Source organism: Perognathus longimembris, chromosome 1, assembly GCF_023159225.1.
Source record: "Perognathus longimembris pacificus isolate PPM17 chromosome 1, ASM2315922v1, whole genome shotgun sequence".
NCBI classification, from domain to species: Eukaryota; Metazoa; Chordata; class Mammalia; order Rodentia; family Heteromyidae; genus Perognathus; species Perognathus longimembris.
The window spans coordinates 89,071,521-89,091,931 of NC_063161.1; the positions used below are offsets into that span (position 1 = coordinate 89,071,521).

Sequence of the window (20,411 nt, forward strand, 5' to 3'; positions counted from 1 at the left end):
AGTGTGACATTGAAGAGAATGCCTGATCATTTCCTATCTTTTGCATTGTCTTCCAGTGTCTAGGAGGCGAGCAGTGTCCCCACACATCTCCCATTATGATGGACCGTTTTGCTTCCAACTCAAGAATAGGGGAGACAAACAGCATGGAGTGAACTTTTTAAATCTGAGAGCCAAAATAAACCTTTCCACCTTGTAAGTTCTTTATATCTCAGCATTCTGTCAGAGTGATGGAAGGCTGATTAATTTGTGTTAGTAAGAAGGAATAAGAAATAATTATACTAATTACCTAGAGGAGAGTGCTGAGGGACTTGAAGTAAGCAAGGCCAATGATGACAAACTAGCAGTAGCAATGGATATAAACTTCTGTAGACTTAAAGAGAGAGAAAGGAGCCAATAAGGATTGAGTTTCTAAGAATCAGGAAGTGAAACGGTATTATGAGTTACATAAAAAAAAAGACAAAAAGAGTAAAACTGGTTAAGACCTAATATGTGACAGTATTTATTGATTATAATGAATATAAAGTATAAAAAACACATAGGATGCCTGGTTGATATGTCCATCCCAAACTAGCAACAGGGTTGGAAGCAGATGGTACAGGGAGACAAATAGTGATGTACATTTTCCTCCCAGGAAACAGCTCATGTGTACATATATAAGCACAAATAGAGTTACAGAAAAATGAAGCTACAAGAGTACACTGGCTAGGTGAAAAGAACAGGACAGCTGAGAAAAACTACTAATTTGGACTTTCTGATAGAACTGTATTTCAAACTGTCTAGGTAAACACAATTTGCACCTTTAAAAATTTATTTAATTATCTTTAAGTAGTTGCACAAAGGACTTGACATTTATAGTTTGTAACTTAAAAAATATGTGCATTGAAGTGGTTATTTTTTGGAGGGGGAGGGTTGTTATCTTATGAGGAAACATATTTAAAGAAAAGTCCTTGGACTTCTAACCTCTCTCTCATTATCCTCCTTTTAAAAAGCTGTAATTCCCTTATGTTGTATTCATCTCTCTCTGACTTGCAACATCTTCAAGTTCTCAATCTCCCACAAACTAGCACTAATCCTTAAATTCACATTTATAAATTTGAATCTATGAAGTAAAAAGGAAATTGGACACTATGTAGCATATGAACAACCAGAGCAGTTGTAGGATTTTATTATATATCAAGGATTATTACCATTAAAAAAAGTATTACTCTATAAAAGTAAACAATTTCTGAAACTGTGGTTGGAAACCCATAAAGCTAAGGTCTTTTGTTTTTCCTGCATTTGCATGTCATATTCCATAATACAATTAGTACCATCACTTTAATCAAATAGATTTACCCTATTACCCTATTTATACTAATCTTAAATTTAAGTAGCAGATGAGTGTAAAAATCCATTTCTGGTATATACTGAAGTTAAATTATGCAGTCCTTCCAATTGCCTGAATAGACAAGAGGACTGAAAGTAAATTATCAAATAAATGCTATTTTATGAGTGTGGAATACACACTTAATCATAACTCTGATAATATCTAGCAATTTTTTTGTAAAAATAATTAGAACAGAGTTGTGCAATTTTTATATGTCTTTCCAGGGAAAGGCAGTTACTTTGAGTGCATGCAATAGGGGGAGGCCTTTGGGTGATTTAGTCTATTTAATATTCTAACCTAACACGTTAAAAAATATACATAAGGCCAAGTTTCACAATTCTATATTTTATGATCTGGAGAGCCACATAATCGTTATATTCATCTTTGCTATGAAAATCTATAATAAGTATACATTATCTCTGCCAGGTGCCTGTGAATCATGTCTATAATCCTAGCTACTCAGGAGGCTGAGACTGGAGAATCTTGGTTTGGGGCTAATTTGGGCATACAAACCCGAGAGACTTTTCTCACTAATTAACCAGCCAATAGTTAGAAGTAAAAATATGGCTCAACTGCCGAGTACCAAATGTGAGTGAAATTTAAGTCAAGTGTGAGTTTAAAGCCCTGTGTTCAAGTCCCAGTACCAGTACACACATACAACAAAAATTATGTGAATTCAGTTATGTTGGTCCTGTGGCATAAAAACATAATAACAACAGAAAATATGGGATACAAATACTGAACCCAATCTTTACTACTCATTACTCTGTTTCCTACCACATGCAGTTCCTTCTACTACATGAACACTTTAAAAGCTGACCAGGAAATGAAGCTGTGAGCAACTAAACAACTACTACATACATAACATGGCAGTAAATATAGCTCTATTACCAGGGTATTTATCATCCATCCTCCTTGTTCAGACGGTGTCATATGGTACAGATGAGTCAAATGAAACTCACAAAGTTAATATTTCAATCCATCAACCTTCTCAAATATATCTTTAAAATTGTGTAGGCCAAGAGACAAGCTTGAAGGAGGAGGAACGCCTAACTTAAACCTCAGAAGCAGCCTAGGTCAGATCAACTATGATTTTATGATAGCTCAAACGGGCCTATCTCTAAATCAAGACTGCCACCACTTTAAATATACCTAACACAGGTATCATCTTCCTTATGGCCTCAAAGCAGCAGCAACTGAGACAAGAATCCTCACTCAAATGGTTATACTCCAGTTCTGGTGCAACTTCTGGTGATCAACACATGCACATGTACTGTACCCTCTTGGAGCCACTCTGGCTCACTCATCTGTTCAGATGGGATTTTAGGTATTTGAATTGTTATTTGATTAATCCCATGACCTTGTTACTTAGTCACTGTTTGAAATAGATCAAACTCTCACCTTCAAATACATCAGGGTTCTTGGTCAACAAAACTTGCCAGTCAGTCAACAACTATTTGCAAACCACACACAGGTACACAGCATTTTATGGTAATTGATATTTATACCTTCAACTCTCAAGGAACTCAAAGTCTAATTTGCCTTGTTTCTCTTATTAGTCAGTCAAATATTTACTGAGCAAGTTGTCTATGGAGCCAGTATTGTTCACTGCAATGGGGAAGTTTAGGGTAGAGTTTGTAGTGAAGTCAGTTACAGAAAAAACAATCAAGATGTTTTTGCTCAGCATATGGAGAACAGCGAAGAAAAGGAGGGACAGTCAGGCATGCTGAACACAGAGGGGGGTCAGGCAACACAGATAGAACAAAAAACCACACAGGAAACATGAGAAAGGCAACAAAGTTCCTTAGTATGTATTAATAGGTAACAAGCAAAGGGAAGTTAAAGAAGGTAGAATTCAACATATAGTCATGAATTGACCAGGCAAATTTATATTAGGAGTAGGTATTATGAAGTAGATACCACTTAAAGGCCCTTCTTCTTTATCTATAAATATAGATTACGTTGTCCTCGGTACCTACAGAACTATGGCTATAAATCAACATAAAAAAGCTGAGGGATAATACATGCCTATATTACTAGCATTGGAGAGATAGAGGACATATTCAAAGCCAGTCTGGGCTATAATGAGACCCTGTCTCAAACAACAACAGTTACAATAATAATAACAATAACAAAACAGCTTAACAAAAGAACAGGAACAGAATAGTAGAGGGGAAGAGATTAGAATTTAAGACAGTTATCTGGGCAGAATGTTAATACGTCATGTAACGGAGACCTGAAGTTAGACAGTGAACCACAGAAACTGTGATGGAGAAAGAACGAATATTTTTTTTTTTTTTTTTTTTTTTTTTTGGCCAGTCCTGGGCCTTGGACTCAGGGCCTGAGCACTGTCCCTGGCTTCCTTTTGCTCAAGGCTAGCACTCTGCCACTTGAGCCACAGCGCCACTTCTGGCCGTTTTCTGTATATGTGGTGCTGGGGAATCAAACCCAGGGCCTCATGTATACGAGGCAAGCTCTCTTGCCACTAGGCCATATCCCCAGCCCCAGAAAGAACGAATATTAACAGCAAATGTCCTCATAGTGGGTCAAGTCAAGACAGCACTGGAGACTGAGGAGGCAGCATGCCTAGGGCACATTCAGTGTCAGAGAGAAAACCAGGCAGAATGATGAGAATGCACACATACATGGTAAGCAAGGCAAGGAGTCTACATGGGATACTTCCCAAAGAGGAGAGGAAAAATCAGATGGAGTTTTGCTGGTACAACTTTTCCAGTAAAGTCTTCCTATTTGGGAAGGTGGAACCAATTTACAAAGATCTGAGCTTGAGTAGTAATAAAAAGGTGCCATTTATACTGAAATGAAGAGAGGTGCTCAGAGATTAGAATATTACAAGAGAAGGCTGGAAGGACCAGTATGTTGTGTTTCTTTGGTCTGTTACAACTCAAGTGGGCAGTGAACAAAAAAATCTCTAAATGTCCAGTTCCCAGTACAAGATGCGGAATGACTAAAGTCACCTTTTCACCTTTTCTATAAATCAACTGAGCATAAGGCTATGGATTTTTTTTTTTTTTGAGGTTTGGCATGAACAGATCTGGAACATCCAGGTTTGCATATAATCATCAGATATATTTTTTTCTTCCTTAGTCCTGGGGCTTGAATCTGGCTTGGGCACTGTCCCTGAGTTCTTTTTAGTCAAGGCCACTTGAGCCACAGCTGCATTTCCAGCTTTTTCCTGTGATTAATTGGAGGTGAGTGTCTCAGGGACTTTCCTGCCTCAGCTGGATTTGAATTGTTAGCCTTAGATCTCAGCCTCCTGAGTGGGTCGGATTACAGGTGTGAGCCACTGGCTTAATCCTACTTTTAGAACAATAAATTGCCTTAAAACCAGCCACAGTCATAGAGACTTCCTTGCGGGAGCTACCTTGGATACTTTTATTTCTTTATTCAACCTGAAGGTGTTCATTTATTTATTAAATTTTTTTTTTTTGTAAAGGTGATGTATAGAGGGGATTACAGTTACATAAGTCAGGTAATGAGAACATTTCTTTTTGAACACTGTCACCCTTTATTTTCTCCCAGTTTTTTCCCTCCCAACTCCCCTCCCCCAAAGGTGTATAGTTCATTTACAGCCCAGTGTCTAATGAGAATCACCACTGAGTTAGTTCACCCACTTTGTTCCACCATTCTCTGCATATAGTATAAATCTTTGGCCTTTTATCCTGAAGGTTTGAAAATGAACACACAACCCCCCACCTACTGCATCTTTTTTTGTGCTAGAGAAAATTAAAAACATGTTGCAACAGTGCTCAAATTCTAAAAGGCAAGCAAGGAATTAGGAGGGTGTGGCATTCTTTAATACAAAAGTGACAAAGGTACTCACGGTTTCCCTCCTGGAATGCCGGCCAGGTTTGGAGGTATTGCTGGCACACGCATGTGGTGGTGTGGATCAAAACCCACCTGGAATGTTCCCAGAGAGGACAACAAACACAAGCACAGTTATATTCACTTGCTTTATCTTAGTATCTTTTCTAAAACCTGGGGAAATCTTTCAAAATTACATGTTTGAAGGTATGTGCAGATGTATTTATTGACAAAGTAATAAGGACCTAAGAATCATTTATTTAGAGATGGATCATCTTTAAAATAAATATACTAGTAATAAATGAAGCTCATGACAGAAGCAAAGGGTTAATTATATTCATTATTCTATGTAATCTAGTTTTGTACATTCAAAATATAAAAAAAAATACGAATTTAAAAGGATATAATATAAAAAGAAACTTTCTACCTTTTAAACAGTGACACAAAAAGATCCTTAGACATAATCATAGGTAGTTTAATTTACAAATATATTCTCCTACTTCTATAAAAATTTCCTATTATACACAGTGTATCCTGTGCTCTGAAATGTTCTTTGGTAAAAGCCCTTAAGCGTACCACGGGTGATCTTCCATAGGCAGCGGCGGCAGCGGCAGCAGCTGCTGCCGCGCTCATCTGCGGGGAGATGTTGTGTAGCCCAGCATAGGCGGCTCCTGGACTGGTCAACTCCCCATTCATACCAGCATGAGGAACAATCCCAAATGGGGTTGGATATGGACAAGGTACAGCCATTGGAGTCCTTAAGCTGGATGCTGCAGACCACAATAGAAGGGTGAAAGGGAAAAACCAAGAATACATGAAATAGTACTGAAGATACTTTTAAGTATGTTTTAAAAAATTATAACCTGGCCGGCACTGGTGGCTCATGTCTGTAATCCTAGCTACTCATGAGGCTGAGATCTGAGTATCATGGTTTGAAGCAAGCTTGGGCAAGCAAGTCCGTGAGACTAGAGTCTAAATACTCAGAAAAGGCTGGAAGTGGAGTGGTGGCTCAAGTGGTAGTGCTAAGCTCCATTTCCCAGTCCCCTGAATGGATTTTAATAATCTTTTTTTAAATTAAAGAAAGGCAGTGAGTACATTTCTTGTTCAACTTGTTACTTCCTCCCTCATTTCCCCCCCACTTCCTCCCTCCCCTGGATTTTAATAATCTTAATAGTCATTCAAGTCTTCAGAGGGTTCATTCACTTATGCTCTTTTTTTGTGCCATTCCTAGGGCTTGATCATAAGGCCAGAGGACTGATTCCTGAGCTTTTTTTGATCAAGGCTAATATTCTACCACTTGAGCCATAGCACCACTCTTATCTTTTTGGTGGCTAATTGGAGATATGTCTCATGGACTTTCCTGCCTGGTTTTGAACTAGAATCCTCATATCTCAGCCTCCTGAGATTGCAGGTGTGAGCCATTGGTGCCCAGTTTAATGTACTTTTTAATCAATTTAATTTCTTTATAAGACAGAAATATAAATATAGAAAAACATTTTTGTCTTACTAACCCAAGGGATCCACTCCTGGTGGTTTTCCTGGTACAGGCCTCAATCCTGGGGTGGAGTTACTGCCTGGGGTAGGCGCATCAGTTCGTGGAGTAGGGGTATTGGATTTTGAAACAGGAGTGGTAGATTTTTCATTCTGACAAGAGATGTAATGTACCAGCCATGAGAACATGGTTTTAACGAAAGTGTCAATATTAAGGCAAACAAAACACAAAATAAAAGGAAGAAGAGAAATGGAGGAATTTCTTCAGCTTGGCTTTTTTTTTTTTTTTTTTTTTTTGGTATTGGGGATCGAACCCGGGACGTTGCACTTGCTAGGCAAGTGCTTTGCCACTGAGCTACATCCCAGCCCTTTGGCTTTTTTTCTTACATTAATTATGAACTAGGAAAAGCAAAGGAGACTATATTTCAAAGGACATGCATTAAAGCTGACTTTATGGAGCTGGTCATTTCTGGAAAACAAGTCTGAGGTGGAAGGCAAAAAAGTGTTGAAAAACCATGGTGTTATGGGTAATGGGCTACTTGTTGGTGGCTTTGGTTTAAGAATGACTAGTTTAAGTTGGCCACCTAGTGAACTATAATCAGACTATAAAACTATAAGTCAGAACAGGCTTCCTGGGTAACAAGTAGCATCAGAAAAGACTAAAACCTGAACTTCCACAGAGACTCAGCACCAGGAAGATGTCATTAAAAGGCCAGAAGGGCAGAAGAGAGCAGGAAAAAGCAAAAGAACAAAACCTAATGTAGTCTTCTGCTAGATGTATCTTTTTAATCTGCACACAAATTGTAGAATTTTTTTTCCCTTGGCTGTGAATTCAAAGGTATTTGAAAACTGAATTAAGCTTTTTTTTTTAAATGAAGGAAATACAGAGTGAAATAATTAGTGAAGCATAAAGATGGACCACTGAAAAATTCCAGTAACTATACAGCCATAGAAAGAGGCGTGTAGGGAGACTATCCTGACTTGTAAACAGTTCATTTTTGCATTTGAGATTTGTGGTGAGTCAAGGCAGACTTTTATAAATGCCGTATTGATTTTTTAGGTGGGAAAGGAACATTATGGCAGTCAAATACAGCTGGATAATTCAAGCAAACTAATAAGAAAATGACAATTCCCGAATTCCCAAAGTTTATGCTAAACCACGGGCAACAAACACATCTTCATACCCCAGTGTGAAAATTTATCTTAATTTATCTATATCCCTCTCCTAATCTTACCAAAATACTCAAAAGGAAATACTCTTTACTGATAAGTTAGTAAGCCCTTCTACTCTAAAAATACTTTTGCTAATTAAAAATAAACATTAAACATATACATCATTTGGAAATCAACACCCTATAAAATGTGAAATAACCCAAAATTTGAATAAAAGTTAAAAATCTAATCTTAATCAAATCAAATCTATCTTAAAACTTGGAGTAAGGATAAAGATGGAAAAAAGCTGCTTACAAGGCTAAGTTCTTTGGATTTGGAGGAAGGAGTACTGCTAGACGATGCGATGGAAGCGGGACTGATGGGGGCATCCTTCTTGAGCAGACGAGTCTTGTCCAGGCCGTTTTCTCGTGGAGAATGTGCTGGGCTCCCTCGAGGGGAAGATGGATCCTACAAAGGAATACCAGGGGCAGTAACACTTAGAGCATATTTGTGAATGTGCACAGGGTCCTCGGGTGGGGACATTTTTAGCTGAGATTTTAACTATATCATAACATACATAGTATATCATAAAATACACACTGTCTGGAATAGATAACAATAATCACTAAAATTATACATATTAGTAATTATTGTATACTAATTATATATTATCTGTAATACATAAATGCATCATATATACTTACATAATATAATTATTATATATTGTGTATTATATAACTATTATGTACTAACTGTAATACCAATGATAAGAAATGTATATATGCATGTGTATACATATATAAATACACACATACACACATATATTTGGTTTTGACGCCAAAGAAAACAATACAGAATTAAGAGTACTGGTGTAAAACAAGTATCAAAACCTGACCCATTTGCAATCTGCTTGCCAGTAAGATCTGCAGCCTGACCACTGACTTTTGGCATTCATTTGAAGAAAATTATACTTGCTTATCACAGAAAAGGAACAGCAAGAACAATAACAAAAAGATTAAGGAACACATAAAGTCAGTAATAAATAATTTCTCATATAAACATACATGGATTCATAAGGAGACAAAGGGAAATATTTTAGATACTAATAGTTGGACTACTAGCCTTTGTTATTATTAGCTGGGTAGGAGTGGGCAAGTCAAGGTACTCTTAAACATACCTCATTGGAAACATCAACCACCAGGTTGTCATCACTCTTCTCACCGTCACTGTCCTGAATATACAATGAAGAAACATTATCTCCAAACCCACACTAAACCATTCACATTTTTAGCTAGATTTATATAACATGAATCCTGACTAACTCTTCATATGTGATAAAAATAAATGTCAAAAAATAAATTTAACACCTGACTATGTGCTTAACTTTTATCTTCATGATGAACATGTAAAGTAGGCAATGATAGAATTTTCCAGTTTAAAAAAATGGAGATTTTTAAAATTACCTTTTAAATAGTTATACAAAGGGCTTCCAATTCAACATGTGAATTCATGATAAAAAATAAAGAATAACAAAAACCTAAGAGAATGGAACAGAACTTTTAGATATCATACATATAATATGTCAAATTACAGTGTTTGGAAAATACATAAAAACTTGCTACATTTAAAAAACATATACAGGGCTGGGGATATGGCCTAGTGGCAAGAGTGCCTGCCTCGGATACACGAGGCCCTAGGTTCGATTCCCCAGCACCACATATACGGAAAACGGCCAGAAGCGGCGCTGTGGCTCAAGTGGCAGAGTGCTAGCCTTGAGCGGGAAGAAGCCAGGGACAGTGCTCAGGCCCTGAGTCCAAGGCCCAGGACTGGCGCAAAAAAAAAAAAACAACATATACAAGGAACTATTAAAACTTTTTGGAAGGGGGCTGGGAGAGTCCCACAGGAGTGAGATTAATTGGAATATACTGTAAACATGTGGAAATATAATAGTAAAATCCATCTCTAACTAATGTATGCTCATAATAAAAAAAGGCAAATATAAAAAAAATGGAGGAGAATGGCTTATCATTTTAGATAGAGGTGCAAAATTCCAGTCTAAATCCAACCTAGGTATGTATGGGGTAGGCAGCGTTTTGTCTGTCAAGTGTTTTTGTGTTGTTTTTTTTTAAAGTTTTTATTATCAAACTGAATTACAGAGAGGTTACAGTTTCATACATTAGGCACTGGATACATTTCTTGTACTGTTTGTTACCTCGTCCCTCATTTCCCCTCCCCCTCCCCCTCCCCTTCCCCCTTTTCCTTTCCCCCCATGAGTTGTTCAGTTCATTTACACCAAACAGTTTCACAAGTATTGCTTATGTAGTTGTTTGTCTTTTTTCACCCTGTGTCTCTCGATTTTGGTATTCCCTTTCAATTGTTAAGAAACCTGAATTTAGTTGCCACATTGTGGAAGTGAGAGGAAAACCCCTAGATTTTTGGCTTCTTGTGAGGTCTGTAGTTATGCAGGGCATCAGGAAAGAAATGGAGCTGCAACCACCTACTTCTACAGAATTCCCATCCAGCTCCATCTGATCTGCTGTGTGATGTCCAGACCACTAAAGGAAAAGTGAGCTTCAACTCACCCTAGGGACATGCCACCTGCCTATACATACATAGTCCACACAACTGAATAATATATTCCTCAACACACAAGTTCAACAAATGTTCTATGGTGTTGCCTTTTTCTTTAAATCAGAGAATTCCAACACCCTGAAATACACAGCAGGGAGCAAATAGATCTCTAAAATTATACCGCAGAATCCTCAAATCTATCATCTGCTGGATGAAGATTCTAGCCTCTCACATACACAAATGCATGCACCTGCCACACACACACAGGACTTCAGCTACTCAACTGACACAGAACTATAAAGGATAAGATAATAGGCATATGTATTTTTTCTCCTTAAGAACATTACTTTGTGTTCTAGGCTTTGGCTTGTAATAGTCAAGGGGTAGACAGACAGGTACCAATAAAAAGCAAAGCAAATGAGCCTTCTGAAAAGTGAAGATGAACAAACTCACGTAACGTGCTGCAATTTCCTTTTCTTCAGTTTTCTGCTTTTTGCTCTCTGAGGAGTAGTCTGAGGAGTTCCTATGCTTCTCGGCACCCCGAAAACTGGCTGATGGGGACACTGAAGAGCTCTAGAATAAGAAAGCAAAAGCACAGGAGAAATGATCATTCATTTAACAGGTTTTTTTTTTAATCTTTTTTTTGTTTTGTTTTGTTCTGTAGTATACACTAGGAAAGCAGTTAAGAGAACACAGGAGACAGGGAAAAGGTGAAAAGAACAAAATAGAGATGAATAGGGAAAGGAGGAGAATAAGATAAGATGGGAAGGGAAAAGGATAGGGAAAAAGGGAAAGAACAAGAAACAGGAAGCAGAGAGATGGACAGAGACGAGAGTAATAAAGGAGGATTGTGAGGCAAAGCGTAAAGTGAACTCAGAATGGGTTTGCTCTCAAGTATATGTTTATATTATACTGTTAAAACATTTCTACAAACTTGGGAAAGGAAGAAAAGACATTTCTTTTAAGATAGCTGATTAATGAGAAGCCATTATTTCGAGGTCCTCAAATAGAATACAACTTAAGCAGTAACTAGCAATTTTTCAACTAAAAAAAAAAAAAAAATAAGAGGGCCAGATGTGATGGTACGTGCCTATACTATCAGCTACTCAGAAAGCAGAGATACGAGATTGTGGTTCCAGGCCAGCCAAGGCAATAATGAGACCTATCTCAATAAACATGCTGGAATGATGATACATATGGGGGTGGGGAATGCGGGAGGAGAGGGGAGGGGAAAGGTATAAAGAGGAAGGAAGAGAAGAGAAAATGAGAGAGAAAAGTAAGATTTGTTCTGACCCCAAAAGATGCAGAGTAAAAGGAAAAACACCTGCAACTATGAAATTTATTTCTTTTTGACTCTTGAATTTTCATAAGCCTGCTATGATTTTGCTTCTGGAATCCCAAGAAGTTCATTGAGTGGAGGGAAAAAAAAAAAGTTCACATTTCTAGAGGCTATGGTCACTGACAGGCCAAGTTCATGGCTCAGGCTGCAAACTTCCCACCTCTGCTTTTGAACAAGCTCTCAACTGAAGGGTAGCCCACACAGAAAGCAGCACTAATGAGAAACAAAGGCAGAAAGGGTATCTTTCTGCCACAAAAGCCAGGTGGCTACTGGATACCTGTGGATGGTGTGAACATTTAGACCTACGGATGAAGAAGTGAAATTGGAATTACTGTACCCTTATGAACTGTCCAGTGTTTATCACAGACTGACTAAAGAGAAGATGTAATTAAAGGTGAGGCATGAGAGGGAGTCAGTCCAGTGCAGGCTTCCCTGTTTTGGTCAGCTGGAAAAGAGTAACTAGGCAAATCCCTTGGAGGTGCACTGGGGTAGGACTCCCAAGAGTGAAATTAACGCAGCCTGGTAAAGAACAGGATAATTTTGGAGGGCAGTAAAGAGGATATTTGGAGATAAAAACAAAGAAGAAAGTCCTACCGAGAATCTCTACAGTAATATCTTTGCTAAGGCATGTTAAAAAACAATTCAGAACACTTTTTGGTAAAGCTCTCCTCATTTGTAACTCTACTTATACAAACTAGCTCACTTGAGTTTTTTTTTGTCTGTTGGTAGTAATTTACATTTATAAAGATATACAAGTTTACAAGGGTCTTTAAATTATAGGACTCATTGTAACATCCAGGGATTTGGGGCTCTAAGTTCCATTTTATTTCCACATTCCACATTTTCTTTTGTGGCATTTCTAAAACATTTTATTGGAGAGTAATGCTTAGTGGGAGAAAGACGGGATGCGTGAATGAATGGGTACCATCACTAGAGCTGGATATCTCTAACTCTGTCTTTGTGGTGCCAACCCCTACAACAATCCAGGATCTTGCACGTGTTATGTGAGCATTCCACCACTAAGCTACATTGTCAGCCTCTGAAAAGATTTTTAAAAGCAGACTACAAATCTTCTCTCTATATCTTCAGAGTTCCAATTTCATTCTCAAGCCACCAGACATGATTCAATGTTCCCTCTTCACCTTCACATCATAATTTAATGCAGTCTGGTTTTATGACCATTGAAACCATGAGCACAAGCTTCACCCCCATTTCATACCAGAATCTCATCTGTTTCTCTCCTCTCCAGACTATTCTCCTTATTTCTGGAATTCCTTACTCCCCAAAGACAGATTTTTTTTTTTTTACCAACTTGTCTTTACTCTGTCTTAATACACACACACACACACACACACACACACACACACACACACACACACTTTCCATTATATATTTTTCCTTCTATCCACAGGAAACAATGTTGAACTCCCGAGTATAGCTGTTTCCCAAAGCCCTCTTTTCCTTACCCAATTCACAGTCCTGGCTCTGTCTCTCACATTATCATCTCCAGAGTGTGTCCCCAGGGGTCTGTGTAACTTTTCTGCATCTGTAGCTTTCTCCTGGCTATGGAAAGGTTCTTTCACTCAGTATCTATCTAGGAAAATCCTTTTCAACCCTAAGAACCAGTTCTATTGTCACTTTTCAAAGCTTCTAGGGTGCTGTCAAGCAGAATTACTCATTCATTCCTCTTTGTTCCCTTAAAACATTTGTTCACTTGATGACTAGTGCATGTGCAACAAATGTGCATGCAAATCCACTGCCCACTTAGGTTGTAGCTTCCCTGGGGATAGGGGTACGCAGCACAGCCAGCAGCAGAGAACTAGCAGAAATGTTTCTAAACACAAATGAGTCAATATGCCCTGTATGCATGCTTCTATCTTAATTCAAAATTCACATGATATACTGCAGAGGGTCACTCGATGAACAATTCCATTGGAAACTGTGGAAATTAGAGTACTAATTTTTATCAATTAGAGAAGCACTGCTTCTCTTTACTCCTTTATCTACCATGAGATGCCTTTATCTTCCTATAAAAAGAAGAAATGCCCAATAATTTGATCCTAAAACACTATATACCAAGTTGTCTCTACTACTGCAAGTTATTCTTCAAAAGGGAAAAAATGGCTTCTAACTAATGATGAACTACTTTCGTATTGGAACTAGGAAATTGAAAGGGAATACCCAAATTGAGAGACAAAGGGTAAAAAGAGACAAACAACTACAATAGCAATACTTGCAAAACTGTTTGGTGTAAGTAAACTGAACACCTCAGGCGGGGGGGAAAGGGTCAGGGGGAGGGGGGAGGGGGGTATGAGGGACAAGGTAACAAACAGTACAAGAAATGTATCCAATACCTAATGTATGAAACTGTAACCTCTCTGTACATCAGTTTGATAATAAAAATTTGAAAAATAATTAATGCTAAACAGTTATGTCTATTTACATCTTAATGCTTACTTACTGGCTCTAGCTTTCTTGAGGTGACTGTTTCTGGTTGTACAGGCAACATTTACTATTGAATTTTTACTGTAGGACAGAGTTACAAGTTGGCAGTTTGCTGGTGAAATGATAAGGTGATAAGGTAGCTAATTATCACTAGCATTTAAAGGTTAAGCTCCACAATGGGCAGGAGGGCAATAAGCAATGTTCTAATAACATAATTGCTCTGGAATCCAATTGGACTTGGCAGAGATTCTCATCATGGATCTTAGAAGCCACCTCTCTACCACTTATAGGCTGGGCATGTGAATAAAAAGAATCAAATAAAAACTGATACAGGCATTGGAGGTTGTTTTAATTCCTCTATTATTATTTTAAAAGGTCAGCTAGGTTAGTTATTTCCATACCTTATTACCTCAGAAACTTAATGGAGCTGCACCATGACACGGTGTAAATCTACACATTTAGGAGCATTAACGACTATCTTCTCACTGTAGTTTGATCACACTTATCAGCAAACATGTTATGAATGCAAAGTCACAGTCACAGGAAAGAGCAATGTACAAACCACAAGAGGCAAAATAACCTTGAGTGTAAATGTTGAAGAAAGCAATACACTGTTAGAAGGCACACTGTTACCACCATAACTTAAAAAGAGTAAGATGAATGGGTTTAGCTGAAGAAAAAGAAGAAAAGAAACAAAGAGAAACCAAGGAAAGTATTTTTTTGTCTTTATGATTACAGGAAAATCTCAAATTGTTAGTAGTATAAGATAAGCTTTAAAGACAATTATTCCCAATATTTTAAAAACTGGTCATTCCAAAAATTAATAGTTTGGGATCTACCCCAGCCTTTACAGAGGCTGTTAACCACATCAGCTGAAAAACTGACAAATCCAGAAACTTGAAGCATTTTCTGAAGTCTCAAGATCAAAGGTAGCCATGTATGTGAGAGACTTCTATAAACTATTTCCTCCCAAGAACTTAGTACTGATATGACAGTGACACAGTTATCTAGTTTTAATGATAGCTTTTAATAGCAGGCAAAAAACAAAAAGAAGGACTTTGGAGTCAAGACTGCCTGGGTTTGAGTCTATAGTCTTCTCCTTAATACCTGTGTAGTTCTAAGGAAGTTGATATTCTCTCTGCCTCTCTGTAAGAGCATCCCACCCCCATTGAACTGTTTGAGGACTAGGAAAAACAATCCATACAGAACACAAATCATATGACCTAACTCGTGGCTGTCAGTGGCAATTCTGGCACTATCACTGTACAGTGTAGCCCACCTGACTATTATTACAGATTGGGATTAGGAGATAGCATGGATCTGTTTTAAGGCACATGTCAGGACTATTCCATACCATCTCCACAAGAAACTTTCTAATCTGATTTCAAATGTACATCAAAAGCTAATTCTGCTTTCCACTTGCATAGGTACAAGCGCAGACATCCCTGACTACTTAGAGGATTACAACCAGAAAGAATGCTAACAGTTGAGTGGACAACCAAGATCAGTTCTCCTAAAACTCATTGGGTATGGCTTACCTTGCCCATTAGTGGTAATCTTTAAAAGCCCTATCTATGTGGTACCAAAGGTCAAACACAGATAAAGAGGATAACAAAGAGGCAGAGGGCACCATGAAAATGTGCAAGTCCTAGATTATTCTTTGTTGTCTAGGCTTTCCTTCACTCTCAAAAAGAGCTTAGTTTTTTAGACAATAAATTGTTACTCTAGCTGTAATTCATTTAGGAATTCTCAAATGCAAGTCTGAGTCAGGACAATTTAGGATGAGTTTTTATGTCGGGCAGGACAGGGAAGGAATATTTCTATAAATCACTTCTTGAGGCAAAAATCAAAGTCTTCAATTATAATTCCTAAGAACAAGGATGCAAAACACTTACTTAACAGAACCAACTTTGAGGAGGAGAGGGCCTACAATTATAAATCATCCAGAGTCCTCAAAACACTCCATATTTTAGAAATACTTTCAACAATCTTAAAATAAATGTAATAGATTTAATATAGTACCTCATCACATTAGTACTTTTCATTTTTTATAGTATCGATATCATATGTTTATATTCCCATTTACAAAACTGTGACTCATAAAAACATTTAACACATTATTTATAAGAACACAGAGTGATGGGAGAAATCATCCTCAGTTGTAAAAAGTAGAAGCCTTTAAAAAGAAAATTATTTGGCCAAAATGCACAAGTATTACACATTAACTCATAACCCATGCAAATGTATGTAAATTAGTATAAAATTTATAGTATGCTGTTGTTGAAAAAGTGAATATGGCAAGGCTCTAAGTCAAGTCACTGGTGTCAGTTTACTGCTCATTATAGTTAAGGATTTTTTTTATAACCTTCCTGATTAAGGATGTCATTAAAGGCACAATCTGTATATAACCGTCACAGGACCTGCTTTTTTCAAATTAACATAAATCAAAACTCACCTTCAAAAATGACTGGGACTTTCTGGTGACCTGCTCTTGTTAAAGGAGGATTTAGTATAATCTATATACAGCATAGGAGTGTGTTGGCAATAAATGTTCTATCTCTATTGTATATTATGCTCTTTAAAAATGTTTTATTATTAGCTGGGCACGGGTGGCTCATGTCTGTAATCCTAGCTACTCAGGAGGGTAAGATCTGAGGACCAAGGTTCAAAGTCAGCCCAGGCAGGAAATTGGAGACCTTGATATCCAATTAATTACCAAAAAGTCTGGAAGTGGAGCTGTGGTAAAAGTTGTACTGCACTGGCTCTGAGTGACAAAAGTTTGAGGGCAGCACTTAGGTCCTGAGTTCAAGCTCTAGGACCAACACATACACACAAAGTCCAATTACTTCTATTGTTGTTTTTGTGTCTCTCTGGTGACAGAAATTTGGGTCAAGATAAATTCAAAATGGTATCAAATCAGACAATCAGAGGAATGACTAAGGTAGTATTCACAATTCTTAAGTCAGATAGGCCTAGGTTTAAGACGAGGCTATGCCACTTGCTATGGGAACTTAGACAAGTTATTGGACCTCTCTCCAAGTTTCCATTTCCCAGTGAGTAAAAATAGCACAGTAGTAACCAGGGTAAAGATTAAAAAGTCATATCCTAAAGCACAGTGGCTAGCATGAAGAGCTATTCCTCTTTGACCAGTGTGGAAATCATTGCATAATCCTAATCTACAAATGGGCTCATTCAACAAATGTTTACTGAATATAGGCACACAAAGATATGTGAAATATACACCCTGTCCTCCATCAGGAGTCAAGATATATACAATACAGAAGACTTTTTTTTCTTTCATGCACTGGAAAACAGAACACTGTTATCTCCAACCATTCATGCTTTTGTTCTCATGGTCTCAGCATTATGCATTACTTGGTCAGGACAAAATGCCCTAATAATTTATAAAGTATCAATACAATTGATTTTAAATTAGAACATTATCTTAATGTCCTCTTGGGGTTTCTTGACTGTTATTTCCTCTTCCTGGAATAAAAGCTGTTGGCTCCACCCCAGAAATTTCATTAAACATAGTTACTTTAGCTAGCAAACTCAGCTGATGGAACATGATGCTTTGACGCCAAAGATATAGGCTTGGTTCTTGTGTAGGCAGCTTAGCTTTCCTCCCTTGAAAGTCACAGTCTGTATGTGGTGCAAGCTATGGGCCATATGAGAAAGCAACTGGGGAAATGAAAGAACAGTACTCCCCCTCATCACTAATGGAGAGGAGAACCAAAAGCACAAGCTGAATAAATCAAATCATGTTCTTCCCAATTATTACATTTGGGAGAGTATGAAATTCTACAGAAATTGCAATAAAAAAGTTGTAAGGACACATGGCTTTGTATTGCATGCATCTTTTAAGCTATCTCATATCCTTCAATCCAATGGCCTTCCTCAAAGTTTGCAAAGCCTAACATTTTGTCATTTCCTAAGAATTCCCATATCATTAATAAGGAATTTAAAAATCTTGTATGCTAACTCTGTGTAGTCAAATATACTATCCACCTTCTTCTGGGATTTTCCTTTTGGATTTAAACCTGTTTCTATGCTGTGTTCTGTTTCTGAATAAAAATATCAACACAGTTCTAAATAGTTACTTTGAGAAAGCTCAAGTAGCATACTGGCTCAGAGAAATTAAGTGACTAAGCTTTAAGACTTGGCAAGCTGTATCTTAATGGACCAGAATCCTCATTTTAGTAACTATTAAAATTTATTGGAAAAGAAAGTCTTTTCATGTTACTATTTTTCCAGTAAACTGTTTTAATCTATTTGAAAGGCTAAACATTTTTTTCTTCCAAAGAGTGTTAACTCCAAAGAGCCTCATATATTCTTATGTATTATGTATGCAAATATACTCTATACAATATCTGAGTGCAATTCAGCAGGAACACAGAAGGAAATAACAATGTATCAATTTAAACCAAGGCTATCTAGCAGTTTTAAGGTTGCTAATCAGAAACTCCAGGTCTTCCTACTATATAAAATGGTTAAATAGTTTCCAATAATCAGCCATTTGGTCTTAAGGTCTTTCAACAAAATATTAAAGTGAGTTGTTCTTCAAAACAGCACTAGCAAACAGAATTAGCCCCATATGTACTTTCACATTTTTCTACTTGATAGACTTCTTAAAACATTAAAAAAAGACCTTAATCCTTATTGCATATTTATTTAACCCAAGGTTTCGTGAAATATGTCAATACATAAGCAATACCGAAATTATGGAGACATTTTTCATTCTCTTTCTAATTCTAGCACAAAATTTTAAAAATCTGGTTTGCATTTTATATATATAGCCCCTCTCAAGCCAGACTGACTAAAAGTCGCATGTGATTTGTGGTTATAATAAAAGACAACACAATTTCAAAAGGTCTCCGGGTCATAAAAGAAATACATGCCCATTTATTCAGGTACCTAGCACTATTATAGGCCTGCTCTGGTCCCTGCCTACCTTCTCTAATCTCATCTGAAAGCTATTCTTACAGTGCTGGCATATTCTCTGGCATATTTTTACCACTTAATTTTCCACTTAAATATCACATTATGAATATCACATATATGACTTTATCCTGATTCTTTCCCTCCTGCAAATCCCTATCATCACCGTGGTGTGTTCCCTTCCTCTCATTTATATATCACTAGTGTTACTTCATTTGCTTATCTTTTCTACTTGACTGGAAGTTCTGTGAGGGCAGGGGCCATACATATTCCAATAATATAGAAATTCAGCACGCTGTTTAATGTCTCAATTGAACTGCTGTTGAACAAATGAACACAAAATAGAATGTGCTCATAAATACTTCTGGTTTGTCCCCGTCTTATTTTCATTATATAGAGATTAGAGATTATGCATTCCTAACAGCACATACTATTGTTTCCTAGGCATGAACCACAATGGCCATCAGTCTCAATAGTTCTGTGTATGTCTATGGTGTGATGTCTAGATATGTGTAGGTAAGCCAAAGGAGGAAACTTTCAAATGTGGTGATTTTGAAAGTGACATGGTGACAATTTTCAGAACTAGGATGAAAAAATAGTAAAAGTAAATAGTGCAGAAAGTAATACAACATGAAAATACAACATGAAAGGTCAGAATGATGCCAGGAAGAGAGTCCAAGGTGATACTTTTCTCTCTTGCCTCTCTATTACTCAAGGATGTAGCTGCATTTCCAAGGTTAGTGCCAGGCTTGCCTTCTGTCTGGGTGTACCTTAAGTACTACTGAATAAAAGTATCAAGGCAACCATTTGACAACCCTTTTTTTCAGAAATGGAAACATCATTCGCCTAAGGGAGACCACTTTCAACTAACTGATTGTCCCCTTTCTCTGTCACTCATATTGTGTTTATCAACTATTGTGACCAGGGAGATCACTGACTGAAGTCTGACCACTGAGAAGTTGAGATTTAAATGTAAAGGGATCACAGCAAGTGGGATAGATCCTCCACGGGAAGGATGTATATATCAGCAGTTTTTCTGGGCTCCTTTGTGAGGGAATAGTGACACCTGGAGATTTCCCTACAATCTTTATTCCCCAAGGAGGTCTGTAGTAAATAGAAATAGTCTCAGTACAAATTCCCACCTCTTTTTCTGGGCAAACAAATGATGAAAGAGCCAAAACAAATATAATACAAGTTTTTTAAAGGAAATTTTAAAAAGGGCTTTACATTGGTTGATTTTTTAGTGTTACATGCCTAAAGTTTTACATAAAATGTTAGTATGTAAAG

General features: G+C 37.3%; 1 protein-coding gene across 6 annotated transcripts in view; it reads right to left on the reverse strand.

Annotated features, from left to right (window-relative positions):
- Positions 1-20,411, reverse strand: part of Tle4 (TLE family member 4, transcriptional corepressor) — a 150,083-nt gene that overhangs the window by 12,692 nt on the left and 116,980 nt on the right. For all 6 annotated transcript variants that reach the window (XM_048331938.1, XM_048331913.1, XM_048331904.1 and 3 more), the window contains 6 exons: positions 10,856-10,975; positions 9,009-9,062; positions 8,147-8,299; positions 6,700-6,832; positions 5,765-5,958; positions 5,208-5,284 (listed from right to left, as the gene is read on the reverse strand). In XM_048331938.1, the coding sequence (XP_048187895.1) occupies positions 5,208-5,284; positions 5,765-5,958; positions 6,700-6,832; positions 8,147-8,299; positions 9,009-9,062; positions 10,856-10,975 (731 nt within the window). The remainder of the gene's footprint in view (positions 1-5,207; positions 5,285-5,764; positions 5,959-6,699; positions 6,833-8,146; positions 8,300-9,008; positions 9,063-10,855; positions 10,976-20,411) is intronic.